Source organism: Pecten maximus, chromosome 9 (genome assembly GCF_902652985.1).
Source record: "Pecten maximus chromosome 9, xPecMax1.1, whole genome shotgun sequence".
Classification (NCBI taxonomy): Eukaryota; Metazoa; Mollusca; class Bivalvia; order Pectinida; family Pectinidae; genus Pecten; species Pecten maximus.
This window is the reverse complement of record NC_047023.1, coordinates 19483885-19499212: the sequence shown is the minus strand read 5'-3', so window position 1 is coordinate 19499212 and position 15328 is coordinate 19483885. Positions and strand designations below refer to the sequence as shown.

The following is a 15328-nucleotide window of genomic DNA, read 5'->3' as shown; positions in this document are numbered from 1 at the left end:
AGCACAGAAAGAGATTATTAGAGGTTAGTAGATTATTACTCCACAATAAGTGAGATACAGCAGGCATTTTCTTTCCCCTCTCCTACATGAATTTTTCAAATAAAGAACATATTAAAACATATTTATCAAAATGAGCTGGAGTTTTTTATTTCACACTCTGTTCCTGTTATTCTCTTCTTAAATATGCTTACCCATAATTCTCTAATTTTCTTCTGCTTTTCAAATTCATCACACCATTCTTCAAACTTCCTTTTCCACTCTGTTTCTATGTCATCATTATCTAGCAAAGGATAAAACATAAATTAAAGCAAAAACGTAGGTGTATATAGCAATTTTGAAATATGAAAAAATCAAGCAGCTTTGTATAAATCTGCAGAATTAAAGTGGTGCAAAGGCTTTTTCAATGAAAGAAACACACTGATTCACCTCAAAATTTTGAAGTTTGATTTATAAGTTTAAAGTTTCTTATATCCCCGAAGACCTTATAGTACTTGCAGTTATTTCCTGTGCCACTAAAACTCACATTTTATTGTCTGAATGAACAGTTATCTCCCTTGCCACTAAAAACCACTTTCCATTGAATAGTCAGCACCATCCTAAGGTATGTACAGTTATCTCCCTTGTCACTAAAAATCACTTTACATTGAATGGTCAGCATAATATTCAATATTAATTAACATTCAGTGTTCAGTTTGTTGGGATTAAGCAAATTAAGGGCCAAATGCCCTGAGAAACGTCAGGGTCTGAGGTCATATAGAATAAGAAATTTAAAATTGGATTTTATAGTCGGACAGCTACATTAGTATCAGATGAAATGTCTTAATCTGGTTATTCCTATTCTATATATATTCAAGAAAATGTGTATAACATATTTATCTGCTGACAACTTTCCAACAGCTGAGTATAGTTCTTTCCCTGGCCTATTTCTTTAATGTTTGTGGAAAATTAATGATATTCTTCTGAATCAGTAAAGCTGCTTGTAAACTTTGAAAAAAATCAACTGAAGGATAAATCGGTCTATTAACAATTACATGTACAACCAGAGATAAAATCCAAGATGTACACAGCCAAAGTTTTTTTTATTTATTTATTTTATAAGATGTTAATTAGGCCTAGCAAACATCTATTTTATGACCCCTAGTAATCTTATTTAATAAAATCCTCATGAAAAAACGGCAAAGTAGTTTGTTACAACTTGCCTTCAATTCCTGTTGATATTTCTTGTGTATTTTAGCGACATACAAATAAATAAGAAACTGCGAAAGATCGCTGGTTTAGTTACATTAGACATAACCCCCAATTTGCCAGATAAGTGATGATCACATGGTTAGTCATGTGACAGCTGAAGTTATCCCGTGGAATGTTTGGCTGCAAAACTATTTATAGAATTGTAAACATTTGACTACCTAAACACGGTTGGTTTTAGGCTTATATGAAATGTTCCTGCGTATGAACTCAGGATGAACACATGAGTCTAAGACATGTGGATATCTAAGTTTCTCTGTGGACGTATGTAAATTTCCACAACGATCAATTTGAATTTTTTTACTTCGCTTTCAAGGCAGGATTGAGACAGAAATATGTAATCATACGCCAACAAAATTGCATATACTGACAAGGAAAATGTTTATATTTATACTCTTAAATAGTCTAGAACACCAAACATTCATATTTCATTTCAAATAAATGCAATAAACACGGGAACCATCAGTTAAATCATGTCAATAATTGCTGTTAAAATAAGAACTAATAATTAGGCTGCGAATGTATATCATTTGTATTACAGAAAAGAGAAGTTGTTAGCCAGAAACAAAAGTGTGACTAACAGAATTTACCCACCACGACTATAACGGCAGGTGCCAAAGGCATCCCGACGTTACAAATATCTCCTAACTTACTGTGAAACAAAATTTTGGTGTTATTAAGAAACTCACTTTCCAAAACTTTAAGATTATACTTGGACAGAACATTGCCCATCTCGTCCATGGCAGTGTACAATCCTTTATGGTCTGGTTGTATGTTAGTGATGATGAGCGACCCTTTGGGGTCAATATGAAAATGGTCCCCATGGCCTTCAAATGTTATACCAGTGGGACTGGCATCGTCTGTCCGCCTGTACTTCCACTGGATGGTTCGCTGTATGGTACATTTCATGTAGGAGATGTCCAGTGTTATAGAGCTTCCTCTGGTCCTCACCTTCTCATCCTCAGCTAAAATACAAAACCAGTTATTTTTGTAATTTTTTTCAGGTGAGTCCAGAACATCATTTCCAAGTTACACTAAGTCTCAATACAAAGGGATATAGTGGGCAATCAAATATTACTTCCACAAGAAAAGCATGTATCCAGGACGCAAATATCAGAATCCCAAAAATCACTGGAAGCCATACACAAATCTCAAATTGTGGAGAAAATGCTTAAACCTTTTCAATATACTGAAGAGGTTGAAGTATTTTCTCCACAATTTGAGATTTGTATATGGCTTTCAGTGATTTTTGGGAACCTAGTTAAATTGCTGTATACGTATTAATGCAGTTTTATTTCAGTGATATCACTGTAATTTTACAGACTGTATAATGTATATCACTTTCTACCACAACACCGTATTATACCACTCTCAGGCCATTGTATAAATGTGCTGACTGTTGGATATATATGTTATATACCACTAGTGGAGTATAAACTTCCGGTCTTTAGATTGGTCAAGAATTTGAACTTTTACCCAAACTGCAATTGTTATTAACGGAATCAATAATTGAATGAAGTCACACCACCGGGTCCCGGCTTGTACATGTTATTTGCATACACGAATTAGCCATGTCCCCTTTGACTTGTAGTAGAAACAGGTCACATGACTCGTGATGGAATTTATTTCACACTCGTAAGTCATTTTTTACAAAAGACACTTGCCAATGCTTAAGTGAGTGTCTTTTGTAACTTTTAAAAATAACTTACGAGTGTGAAATAAATTCCATATCCAACAACCACATGTTGTGTAACCTCTATATCTCTTATGCCATTTATAGGTGAGGTGTAAGGTATGCTTTTTTCTATGAAGGAGATTGAATGTGTTAAACATTTCTAGCCTCACACTTATAGACCTCATATTGACAGGCATGTATTAATTTTAGAAAGAGAAACATTTCAGGAACCTATCTGAGAATCAATGGCATAACAGGTTTATAGTATTTTAGAAAAGTAGTTACAAACTTACTTGCAGCTGGAGGGTTGTCATCAACATTCTTGTATGTATAATAGTTATTAGGACTGAAAAGAGAAAAAATTATGCCTTTTAAACATGCAAACAAACTATAATATAACAAATAATAATGCCCAAAAAATGAATTATATTCCCCCTCCCACCCATTCGAATGAGATTATTTTTATTGTTTTCAATGAAAATCGTTTTTCAGCACGTTTTTAATGCTGTGTTGTGAAATTAGCACATACCTTGTTAATTTCAACTAGTTATTGGTTAATATAAATCAAAATATCTTATTTTTGTTTTGTTTCTTCTGCCCAAATGAATATCATTCTCTACTAGAGTATGAAGTTTCTTGATAAGAGAATAAAGAGACAAAGTTTTGTAGAGTGAGGACGTTGGATTTATGTACACGTGTACAGGTAGATCCCTACATCCCCTCCACCACTCATTACAGGGGGAAATGATTTTTTCAAGGGAGGTAACCACTTACTCATTAAAGAAACTTCTGTCGATTCTGACACATTCTCCAGGTACAACTTTCCAGGCACAGTAGGGGTCATAAGCACATGTGTCCATCTTATCATACCTGCTACAGGTGTCAATATGTACTTGTTTGACAGCTGTATCAGATCCAACATAGATACTCTCTCCCTGAAAAACACAAGAAGATGTCTGTAAATCTATATCCTGTGACACAAAACGTATAACAGGTTTTCTCTTATGTTACCTTAATTCAGACAAATTTATTGAGGCAAGAGGCCCAATGGGCCTGTACTGCTAACTTGCCACTAAAACAGGTATAAAGTTTATATAGGTCATTCATGCAGATGCATAACAAAAGCAGATGAGCTAAAAATCAGCATTTTCAAATATTTTTTACACGGGAATTAAGGTGTAGCCATTTTTCTCAGGATGCCTATCAACTCCTGACAATTAAGGCTTCTTAGTTGTGGTCTAAAGCTGTTAAGTCAATCATAAGTCATCTTTAACAACAACTCAAGTGTGGTTGACCTCAGACCTTACCTTCAGTTTCATTGCCCATATTGGTTCAGGGATAGTAAAGAGGTTGTACACGCTGGAGACAATTCCCTGTTTAGAGCCATGCTCTAGAAATATCTTGTAAATTTGGCCTTTACCTGTGAAAACAAATGAAGGATAAAAACAGGTGTACCATAATGAAATGTTAATTTAGTATGAAGTATCAGTATAAAGTTAGTCCACTAAGTATAAAAGTTTCACTATCTAGTGAATGCTCTTGGACCTAGACCTAGTTGCTATAACTGTAATTCTACCATGTTTGCTATGTAATGCCAGTTTTGATTGGTTAAAAACCATGTATTATATTCCAATAACCCACGCTCGTGCCAATAATACACGCTCGTGAGTCACGGCTGTTACAATCTTAAATATCTAATATTCACCCGTTTCATAAAAGGTTACTATAGCCGAGTGGGCTAATGGGTTAGTCTTTCAATATATATTTATCACGACGCGAGTTCGAATCCTACGGAGGCCCCCACTTTTTTTCTTTTTTTTTTTATCCTTTTTTTTTAATTTTCAAAATCAATGCCATATGATAGATGCTCTTGATCATAGTACTGTATTGCCTGTATATTTCATCAACAAATAATGCAATACTCAAGAAATAAATTACAAGGTTTTCCCGGGGTTTCTTTGCTGTTTTTCTATTAGAAAGAGGTCGATCTCAGAACTAAACAGTACATGGTAGAATAGAAATAATCAACTTTGACTCGTGTATTGTTGCAGGATATACAACTCGGACTCGGATATTTTGCAATTTTAATTAATAACTCAGGCCTGCGGCCTTCGTTATTAATTTAATTGCAAAATATCCTCGTCCTCGTTGTATATCCTGCAATAATACACGAATCATCGTTAATTATTTCTTAAACAAGAGGCCCGTAGGCACCTGAGATTGGAATATTTTAGTTAATTTAATTGACCCTTTTTGAACCCACCCATCAGCCCCTAGGGATCAGTCAGGGCCAACAGGTGTATACGATTAAGCTGTCATCCAATGCTGATAATGTTAACAAAGTTAGAATGAATTCCGATAGAAATCAAACAAATAATAGTCAAAAATGTGATTTCCCTATATAATCTATAAGAAAAATCTACCCACCCCCCCCCCCCCCCCCCCCCCCCCCCCCAGGGTCATGAAGTTCATTACATTAGTAAAGCACTATAAGACCCTTCCACCTATGAAGAGTATTTGATTCTGTCTTAATTGGGTCTTGAGAAGAAGATCTTTGAAATTTCAGTCTATTTGATCCTTTTTAGCCCCGCCTATCAGCCCCTGGGGGTCAGTCAGGGCCAACATGTGCATACCATCAAACTGCCATCACAAGCTGATAATGTTAACCAAGTTAGAATGATTCCAATAGAAATCCCACAAATTAGAGTCAAAAATGTGATTTCCCTATATAAACTATAGTAAAGTTTACCCCCTCCCCAGGGGCAAACCTGAGACCCCTGGGTCATGAAATTCACAATTTTGGTAAAGCACCTTAAGACCCTTCCATCTATGAAGAGTGTTTGATTCCACCATATCTGAGAGTAGAGAAGAAGATTTTTGAAGTTTTAGTCAATTTGAACATTTTTAGCCACGCCCCTTAGGCCCCTTGGGGGTAGGGACCATATAATTCACAATTTTTGTTGACCTTTAGCCATAGAAGCTTCCTGCCAAATTTCATTGAATTTGGGTTAGGGGTTTTGGAGAAGAAGTCGAAAATGTAAATTGTTTACGGACGCACGACGCACACCGGACGACGCACGACGACGGACAAAAGGGGATTAGAATAGGTCACTTGAGACTTTGTCTCAGGTGACCTAAAAATTCCCTGCCTCCTAAGCATGAACTGGGAACTTCACAATAGTCTGAATATACAAAAGCATTTAGACAAACAAATGACTTTTCTGTCTCAAGTAAAAGCACTACAGACTCCCTGATGCCTAGCACCAGACCTTGTCTAAAAGGGTGAGCAGTTGTTAAATTGATAAAGGTTGTTTCGATAAAAAGGCCGAAACGGTCTGCAAGTCTGGGTTTTATCACCAAATGACAACGGAGAATGGTCAGTACCAACACAAACTCAAGCTACTGCAGGTCTTAATAAAAGCCCCCCCAAATTAAAAACTTTTCACTAACCAAACGGTTTTAAAAAGTTCTTTAATTCTGTACTTTCTTTTGGAGGCAAAGAAAAAACTTCATTTTCCATATTTATGTTTTTGCGCCACCTCTAATTGGGCATTGCGTGCCCATCTATAAAAGGGTTTCCTTTTGTGCTGGACGGGATCATCCCTGAGGGGGTTCAGTGAATAAATGACAGGAGGGATCGGACAAGTCCTTGGTTGTTATTTCACTGAAAGGAGAGAACACTGATCGTAAAAAGGTCAAAAATATCAAAAATTTTGCCTTTAAAAAAATTTTTTTTTAAAAATTTTCTTTTTTACAAAGACATTTCAGGAACCTATCTGAGAATCATGGCATAACAGGTTTATATATTTTAGAAAAGTAGTTACAAACTTACTTGCAGCTGGAGGGTTGTCATCAACATTCTTGTATGTATAATAGTTATTAGGACTGAAAAGAGAAAAAATTATGCCTTTTAAACATGCAAACAAACTATAATATAACAAATAATAATGCCCAAAAAATGAATTATATTCCCCCTCCCACCCATTCGAATGAGATTATTTTTATTGTTTTCAATGAAAATCGTTTTTCAGCACGTTTTTAATGCTGTGTTGTGAAATTAGCACATACCTTGTTAATTTCAACTAGTTATTGGTTAATATAAATCAAAATATCTTATTTTTGTTTTGTTTCTTCTGCCCAAATGAATATCATTCTCTACTAGAGTATGAAGTTTCTTGATAAGAGAATAAACAGATAATGTTTTGTAGAGTGAGGACGTTGGATTTATGTACATGTGTACAGGTAGATCCCTACATCCCCTCCACCACTCATTACAGGGGGAAATGATTTTTTCAAGGGAGGTAACCACTTACTCATTAAAGAAACTTCTGTCGATTCTGACACATTCTCCAGGTACAACTTTCCAGGCACAGTAGGGGTCATAAGCACATGTGTCCATCTTATCATACCTGCTACAGGTGTCAATATGTACTTGTTTGACAGCTGTATCAGATCCAACATAGATACTCTCTCCCTGAAAAACACAAGATGTCTGTAAATCTATATCCTGTGACACAAAACGTATAACAAGTTTTCTCTTATGTTACCTTAATTGAGACAAATTTATTGAGGCAAGAGGCCCAATGGGCCTGTACTGCTCACTTGCCACTAAAACAGGTATAAAGTTTATATAGCTCATTCATGCAGTTGCATAACAAAAGCAGATGAGCTAAAAATCAGCATTTTCAAATATTTTTCACACAGGAATTAAGGTGTAGCCATTTTTCTCAGGATGCCTATCAACTCCTGACAATTAAGGCTTCTTAGTTGTGGTCTAAAGAATAGCTGTTAAGTCAATCATAAGTCATCTTTAACAACAACTCAAGTGTGGTTGACCTCAGACCTTACCTTCAGTTTCATTGCCCATATTGGTTCAGGGATAGTAAAGAGGTTGTACACGCTGGAGACAATTCCCTGTTTAGAGCCATGCTCTAGGAATATCTTGTAAATTTGGCCTTTACCTGTGAAAACAAATGAAGGATAAAAACAGGTGTACCATAATGAAATGTTAATTTAGTATGAAGTATCAGTATAAAGTTAAACCACTAAGTATAAACGTTTCACTATCTAGTGAATGCTCTTGGACCTAGACCTGTTCCAAGTTGCTATAACTGTAAAAAATTCCCTGCCTCCTAACCATGAACTGGGAACTTCACAATAGTCTGAATATATAAAAGCATTTAGACAAACAAATGACTTTTCTGTCCGAGGCAAAAGCACTACAGACTCCCTGATGCCTAGCACCAGACCTTGTCCAAAAGAGTGAGCAATTGTTAAATTGATAAAGGTTGTTTCGATAAAAGGCCGAAACTGTCTGCAAGTCTGGGTTTTATCACCAAATGACAATGGAGAATGGTCAGTACCAACACAAACTCAAGCTACTGCTAAGTAACTTAATAAATGCCCCACAAACTTAAATCACTTTGACACTAACCAATCAGGTTACATCAGTTCATTTAAGATTCTGTACTTACTTGTGGAGGCAAAGAAGACAACTTCATTTTCCATATTGATGTTGTGCGCCACCTCTAATTGGTGCATCTGCGTGCCCATCTCATAGAATATGGGCTTCCCATTTAGATGCTGGACAGCATCATCCATGAGGGGGTTCAGTCGAATAAATGACAGGATGGCATCGGACAAGTCCTTTGAGTTGTTATTACACTGAAATGGAGAGAATACTGATCTGCTAAAAAGGTCAAAATCATCATGCTATTAATTAACATCACTTGTATTGACAGACAAGAATAATGTGTGCTGAATAAAATCATTGCTTGTATGTTATGATCAAACAGCGATGAAAACAATTAAGGACAACTATTCGATAACCTTCGTGTTAGAGTCAGGGATTTGTATTTCAAGTAGACAAGTGATTATCTACAATACTGTAGAATAAAGTTTCTAGTCCAGGGAGGTGATAATTTGAAATGAGATGACTATAAAGGGTCCAGGTTTGGAAGTTCCCATTTACCTTAAACAAGCATACTAGATATTGCTAAAGTGATACATGTCCCCTGCCTGACCCGCTAAAATATTAACAGTGACCACGACCCAAAAATTCTGAAACTCGAACCTGTCCGATATATTAGTGCCATTTATCATTGTGTGATCAAATTGAACAAAATCCCTCCAAGAATGAAGCTGCAAGGCCACTGACAAACCTTAGCGGTAAGTATATACATACATATGTACAAGACAGATGGAGTGGAAACCTATAGTCCCCCAGTTTCAACTGTAGAGGACTAATAAGGAGTTAAGCATGTCATGTAAATTAAACTGTGGTTGGATGAATAATACACAGTACATTCCAATAAAAATTCTGACACATGTAAAATTAAATATCCATATTTCAGTATATCATTAAGTCACACAATTTTCATTTTGTGTATGACTGATGTACATGAATATTTTCCAGTTCCAACGATACCTAAGTTGATATAGCCTGATATACCTACATTTGGTGGTCGATTGGGCCAGTTTTCTGGTTCATCCTCGGCAGGCAGCCAATTGGTGTTAGGCTTAGATTGTGACTTAAATTTTCCTCTGAAGGACTTTAGAATGTCACTGACATTGAATGCACAGATAGCAGAGGCCGATATACCATTCCTGTATGTGTAGCAAGTACCTGGTGTTAGTTAGTGGATATAACACAATGACATATATATAACAAACAGTAACATTATATCTAATGCTTGGAGACAATCTCCCACTGAATACAATGTTAATATCATGTAATTTTCTTCAGATAACTCAGAAAATTGATTTTATATGAAACGGACATCAGGAAGGATGTTCCAATAAAAGATGTAATATCATGATTAATTCAGATTTAAGCCTTTCACAAATTAGTTATGTGTCCTAATCACACAAATTTTTAACCATTTGCTGCATTCTATTCAAATTCTATACAAATGTACTCTTCTCCAACAAGATATTGAATGCCATGAGGTACTTACACATTTGTTGTGAAGAGGCCGTAGAAGATGTCACCAACTCGTTCAACATCCTCTGGAACACAAAAACATTTACTACTGTAAAATCTAACATACACAGACTGTGTCACAGCTTAACATCCTTAAATTGTTAGGAAAGAGGAACAGATCATTAAATCAACTTACGAATTTCATCAAAATACGATGGGAAGTCGCCGGGAATGGAACAGTTGAGTCTAGCTTTCTGGAATGATGTCCACCTATTCCGCAGGATACTTCTCGCTCCACCCTGGTCCCTCTACATCAACACAAAACAACAGGCTCTTCACCCACCATACCAAATACACAATAGCAGATATATAATGATGCATTATGGGTACACACAACAGGATGTGTAAGTGATGTCATGCGATGTTGCTAGATGTAGGAGTGATAAGGTAGACTGCATATGTGACTCCTGTAGCTGCCACAAGGGGGCATATCATCTTTATGCAGACTTTGTTTGCCATACATATTCTTTTTTCAATATATCATAATTAAGCATACTGTTGTTGGTAGGGTATGTTGTTGACAATTATTTGGAACGTAATCATTTTGACCACCCCTGTTGAATGATGACTTTCTGCAACATACTTTATCATTTACATATCCTTGGCACATGAAACTTCAGAAATTTTAAATCTCAGGAGCTTTAAGATCTTTAGGTATATAGCATAACTACAGTCAGTATGGACATATTTCTTTTTTGACGGACTTGGATTTGTTAATTTTCAATGCATGTACCACAAACATGACCAGAAATTTTAACCTATAATCCTGCATTATCTAATTATCCCAACCAAGATGTATAATATGAATTCTTATTGTTGTTTAGAACAGTTTAATGTACTTGGAAATAGCATTACCTTGCAGACTTTTGCTACCCGAGAGAAGACACGTTTCTCACAGTTGGTAAATTCCAATGCTTCTTCTCTGAAGAAGATGTAAACACTGTCACCCATGTCAAAGGAGCCAACAAACTGTCCCTCTGTAATAGTAAAAATACTGGTTAGAAATCGTATTACATAAACAAGATGAAAAAAATCATTTGAGCAACATTTTACTGGCATGTATTCCTTAGATACATAACTTAACATAATTTCACCCTATCCCATTGAACAATGTTCAATTGTTGTTTCCTTTTTGAAAGCTAATTAATCAAAACTGATATAGCAATGTTCATTATGATCCCTCTAGTAGATATACAGATATAAAAATTGTTTTATCCTTCTTAAAGGGATATATAACTATCAAAATGTACATAAAAAATCAAAATCTATATGTAAAATGGTATTTGTAACTTTAAATCTCTATACCCATATAGTTGTAGATGCTCAATGTGCAATAGAAGGGAAATAACTCTTACTGTTTATCCAATTGTCATCATCAACTGTTTTCATGAAACTACTGGCCTCCACACCGTTGTCCATGAGGCGAGGCCTGTAGATAAATGGCTGGCCAGAAGCACGAGTTCCAGAGTAGAGGGCAGACACATTGCCAGGGTTTCCACTTTCTGTTTTACACAAGAGAATGAACAATATTTGTGAAACATCACATCACAAGCAGGCCCCTACCATTAACTGTAATGATGTGTTTAGAATTGATATTTTAAGTTGAATTCCTCAACAAGTAGATGACCCTTTTTCTATCTAATATTCCCCTGATCAAGAAACATTATGTTGTATTATTTTATGTATATGTATTATTTGACATAATAATTCATAGTACTAATTTTTTGTCTGCATTTATAGTGTCAAATAACACGAAATGTATTGACACACCATAGTCAATGAACATTTTATGTCTGGAGATTGATCGTACCAACATAAAGGGCTGTGGAGTTTTGGAATGGATCATTGGGACACATTGATTCAGCACTGATTCCAGCATCATCACTTGTCTCCATCACATCTATCTGAAATGGAAAGTGAACATGGTTAGAATTACACTGTTCCTGGAAATCAAAGGGTTTACAATGTGTACAACTTATGTAAAAGTCAGTACTATACATTGACCAGAGGGATGGTCTAGTAAAAGTTAAGTGTTGTTAACATCATACAGGATCCTTCAAAGACTATTTTTAATCTGTATCAAAATATTGAACCAAGTACAACCTTGTGTCTATATGATAATATTCAACCAAGGACAATCTTGTGTCTGTGTTAAAATGTTCAAACAAGGACGATCTTGTTTCTGTTTCAAAATGTTCAACCAAGGACAATCTTGTTTCTGTATCATAATGTTCAACCGAGGACAATCTTGTGTCTGTGTCAAAATATTCAACCAAGGACAATCTTGTCTGTATCATAATATCCAACCAAGCTCAATCTTGTTTCTGTATCATAATGTTCAACCAAGGACAATCTTGTGTCTGTATCAAAATGTTCAACCAAGCTCAATATTGTTTCTGTATCATAATGTTCAACCAAGCTCATGTAATCTTGTTTCTGTATCAAAATGTTCAAACAAGCTCAATCTTATGTCTGTGTCAAAATGTTCAACCAAGGGCAATCTTGTGTCTGTATCATAATGTTCAACCAAGCTCAATCTTGTGTCTGTATCATAATGTTCAACCAAGCTCAATCTTGTGTCTGTATAAATCATAGTATTCAATGTGCAAGCTATCTGTAACTTTAAAGAATATATGCTTTATTCCATAAAGGGTAGCTAACAGGCCTTGACAATAATAAAATGCCCTTGAATGAAGTCAGATTCAATAAAATTAAGTTTCATTAAATATCTTCAGGGACTGATGCCCATATTATACATTAAGTCATATTTTTACTTGATAGAAATAAATTAATATCTACCAAGGATTATTTTGAACTAATTCATGTAAACTGCATTATTATAGAGACAATATAAGATATCATTTCCAGGACTAACTTCTACACACAACCCTTGACAAAAACTGCACAAGTTCTGCAGCATCATACTGCTAGTGATATCAATAGCTTCCAGGCCTGGAATTACCCCACTAACTAAATCAAGGGTCACATATAGAAGTACACCTTAGAAATGGTACTGATATTGTTGATAAATCTGGGATATATAATAAGTGTGAGAATACTGTATTTGTATGATACAAATCAAGAGCACTGCTCTACCTGAAACACCTGTATATATACTTATAACACCACTCAGGTATACTGGCCGAGATCTGTGTGCAGAGGTCACGCAGAGGTCATGTGGTATAGGTGGATGGGTCACTATGATACAGGTACAGACATTCACACATAAATATTGGTTGGGGCAAAAACAACATCTAACATAATATACCAAGGACTCATGCATACAGCACTTTATACAGTTGTAACAACCTTTGCACTTTTGTTCCTGAAAGCGGATGGCTAGACGGATGGTAGACAGACAGCATATCAATTTCGCAGTACATGTGAGCTTCTGAATATTCAACTTCGTAATTATTTCTTCAATTATTTCTTCATGAAAATTCAATTCTAATAACTTTCTTCTATCAAACCGAATAGTAAAACCTCCTTCTTTAACATTTGAATCACTTCTCTGATGAATCAGCCTCAACTTAATTACACATTTAAAAGTAAAATTTCTGTCATTTCCCCATAAAACTATAAACTTTACAAGTAATTTAATTATTATTACAGAAGATCCTTAATTCTTATTCCATTTAATCATAAACAAGACCAACAGATATACCAGCTGACTTACATTTAGGGTGTAGCCAATAGGCTGCATGGCACCTGTCCCACAGAAATATATCTGGTTTGGATCTGATGTCATATATCTTTCTATATATCTAATATGATTCTGGCAATCTGGAACCTGTCAAATATAGCAAGCCAGTGGTATTATTGTCTGATAAAGTAACACATTATATCAAATATAAATATTGTTTACTTAATTGAAATGGAATATTTAATCTATAATAAATATACTTGCAGTTACCATAAATAGGAGTTGAAATTAAAAACATTATATGAGATTAAAAATACAGTAAAATCTTGTTATCTCCAAGTTAGTGGCGTCCTGAAATAACATAGAGATATTCTGAGTATTCGAGGTAACAAGTCCATTTTATATGGAATTTATAACATCAAAACTCAATTCTACCTTGAGTTAAGCAGAGTCTTTGATTTATCAGAATTTCAGATAACAAAGTTTAACTGTATTACGTATGTGATGCAGAATTTATCCAAATGGCTTCCCTTATTTACTTTCCAACAAGATGATGGGATTATTTCAATTTGTTCATCCATAGAACTGGTTAGATATTATTAGGTAATGACCTGAACACAATGCATCACTAAATCAATAAATATATAATTTATATTTTCTTATCAAGGACACTACATTGGATAATGTTTTAACTCACCTCAGGTTTAGCATCATATTTACAATAACTTGTTTGTAAGTCTGTACTTTTAACTTTTAACTTGTAATGATCCTGTAAAACATAAAGCACAGTTATCAGATTTTTTTTCAAAATGATGATGATGATATCTGTTGATGATAGCAAAGATGATGATGATGATTCTGATTCTGATGATTCTGAGGATGATGATTCTGATTCTGATTCTGATGATTCTGATTCTGAGGATGATGATGATGATGATATAAAATAGTACAGGAGATTGTATGCTCCATTTTTTTTTCTTGACAGAAGAGAGATGTCAATATACAGGTGATATATTGTTAAGTTTGTGACATTCTACCATTCCAGGTAGTACATATGATCCAAATTTTGTGATGATCTAGCACTGGAAACCTATTTTATGCATTGGAAAGTAAATTGTCTTCAAATATTTCCCTGAGAAGTCACTGTAATTAACACTCCATATTTCTTCATGTATGAATTTTCACTAATATAGGTATGAAATATATACATAGTGTAGAACAAATATAATGCTCTTGAAACCATCCTGATAGACAAGTATGGCAGATGGACAGACAGATAATGAACATATATCAGGCAAATATATAAATGTTTGAATTTAAGACTTAAAACTTTCAAAAATAAGAATTCACACTTAACATTATTTATGATTAAAACCATTGTTTATCAGATCATATACTTACATATTTATTTGATATATTGGCTACATTCAAGCGTATTATATGATTCCTGAAATGAAAGATGAGCCAATTAGTAAAATATAGGACAGCATCATTAAGGGAGACAACCCATGTAATATTAAAACCAGTCAGATTCGTTCTGCTCCAAACCTTACACTATATCATGAAATGGTTATTTGTTTTTATTTTCACCTTTGATTTTTAAATTTTACTTTAAGCAACTGTGCTTTTAACTGAAAATAATAACACACTTCAGTGCATGGTATTGTATTGTTTAAGTACTTATTAACATATTATCAAAATCATTTAAAGACAGAATCATTGTATACACAAAACAATATATTTAGATTTCAGAGTCATAGTCAAATGATTGGTAAACAACTTA

General features: G+C 34.7%; 1 protein-coding gene across 6 annotated transcripts in view; it reads right to left on the bottom strand.

Moving 5' to 3' along the window:
* Positions 1–15328, bottom strand: part of LOC117335052 (semaphorin-2A-like) — a 123461-nt gene that overhangs the window by 5628 nt on the left and 102505 nt on the right. For 4 of the 6 annotated variants that reach the window (XM_033894968.1, XM_033894970.1, XM_033894971.1 and 1 more), the window contains 15 exons: positions 14947–14992; positions 14243–14314; positions 13579–13692; positions 11713–11806; positions 11258–11404; positions 10758–10879; positions 10039–10150; positions 9877–9928; positions 9376–9526; positions 8395–8584; positions 4228–4340; positions 3695–3855; positions 3214–3266; positions 1935–2210; positions 192–280 (listed from right to left, as the gene is read on the bottom strand). In XM_033894968.1, the coding sequence (XP_033750859.1) occupies positions 192–280; positions 1935–2210; positions 3214–3266; positions 3695–3855; positions 4228–4340; positions 8395–8584; positions 9376–9526; positions 9877–9928; positions 10039–10150; positions 10758–10879; positions 11258–11404; positions 11713–11806; positions 13579–13692; positions 14243–14314; positions 14947–14992 (1792 nt within the window). Of the gene's footprint in view, positions 1–191; positions 281–1934; positions 2211–3213; positions 3267–3694; positions 3856–4227; positions 4341–6752; positions 6806–7233; positions 7395–7768; positions 7882–8394; positions 8585–9375; positions 9527–9876; positions 9929–10038; positions 10151–10757; positions 10880–11257; positions 11405–11712; positions 11807–13578; positions 13693–14242; positions 14315–14946; positions 14993–15328 lie in introns of all 6 variants that reach the window. The other 2 variants (XM_033894973.1, XM_033894972.1) reach the window with 2 other exon arrangements.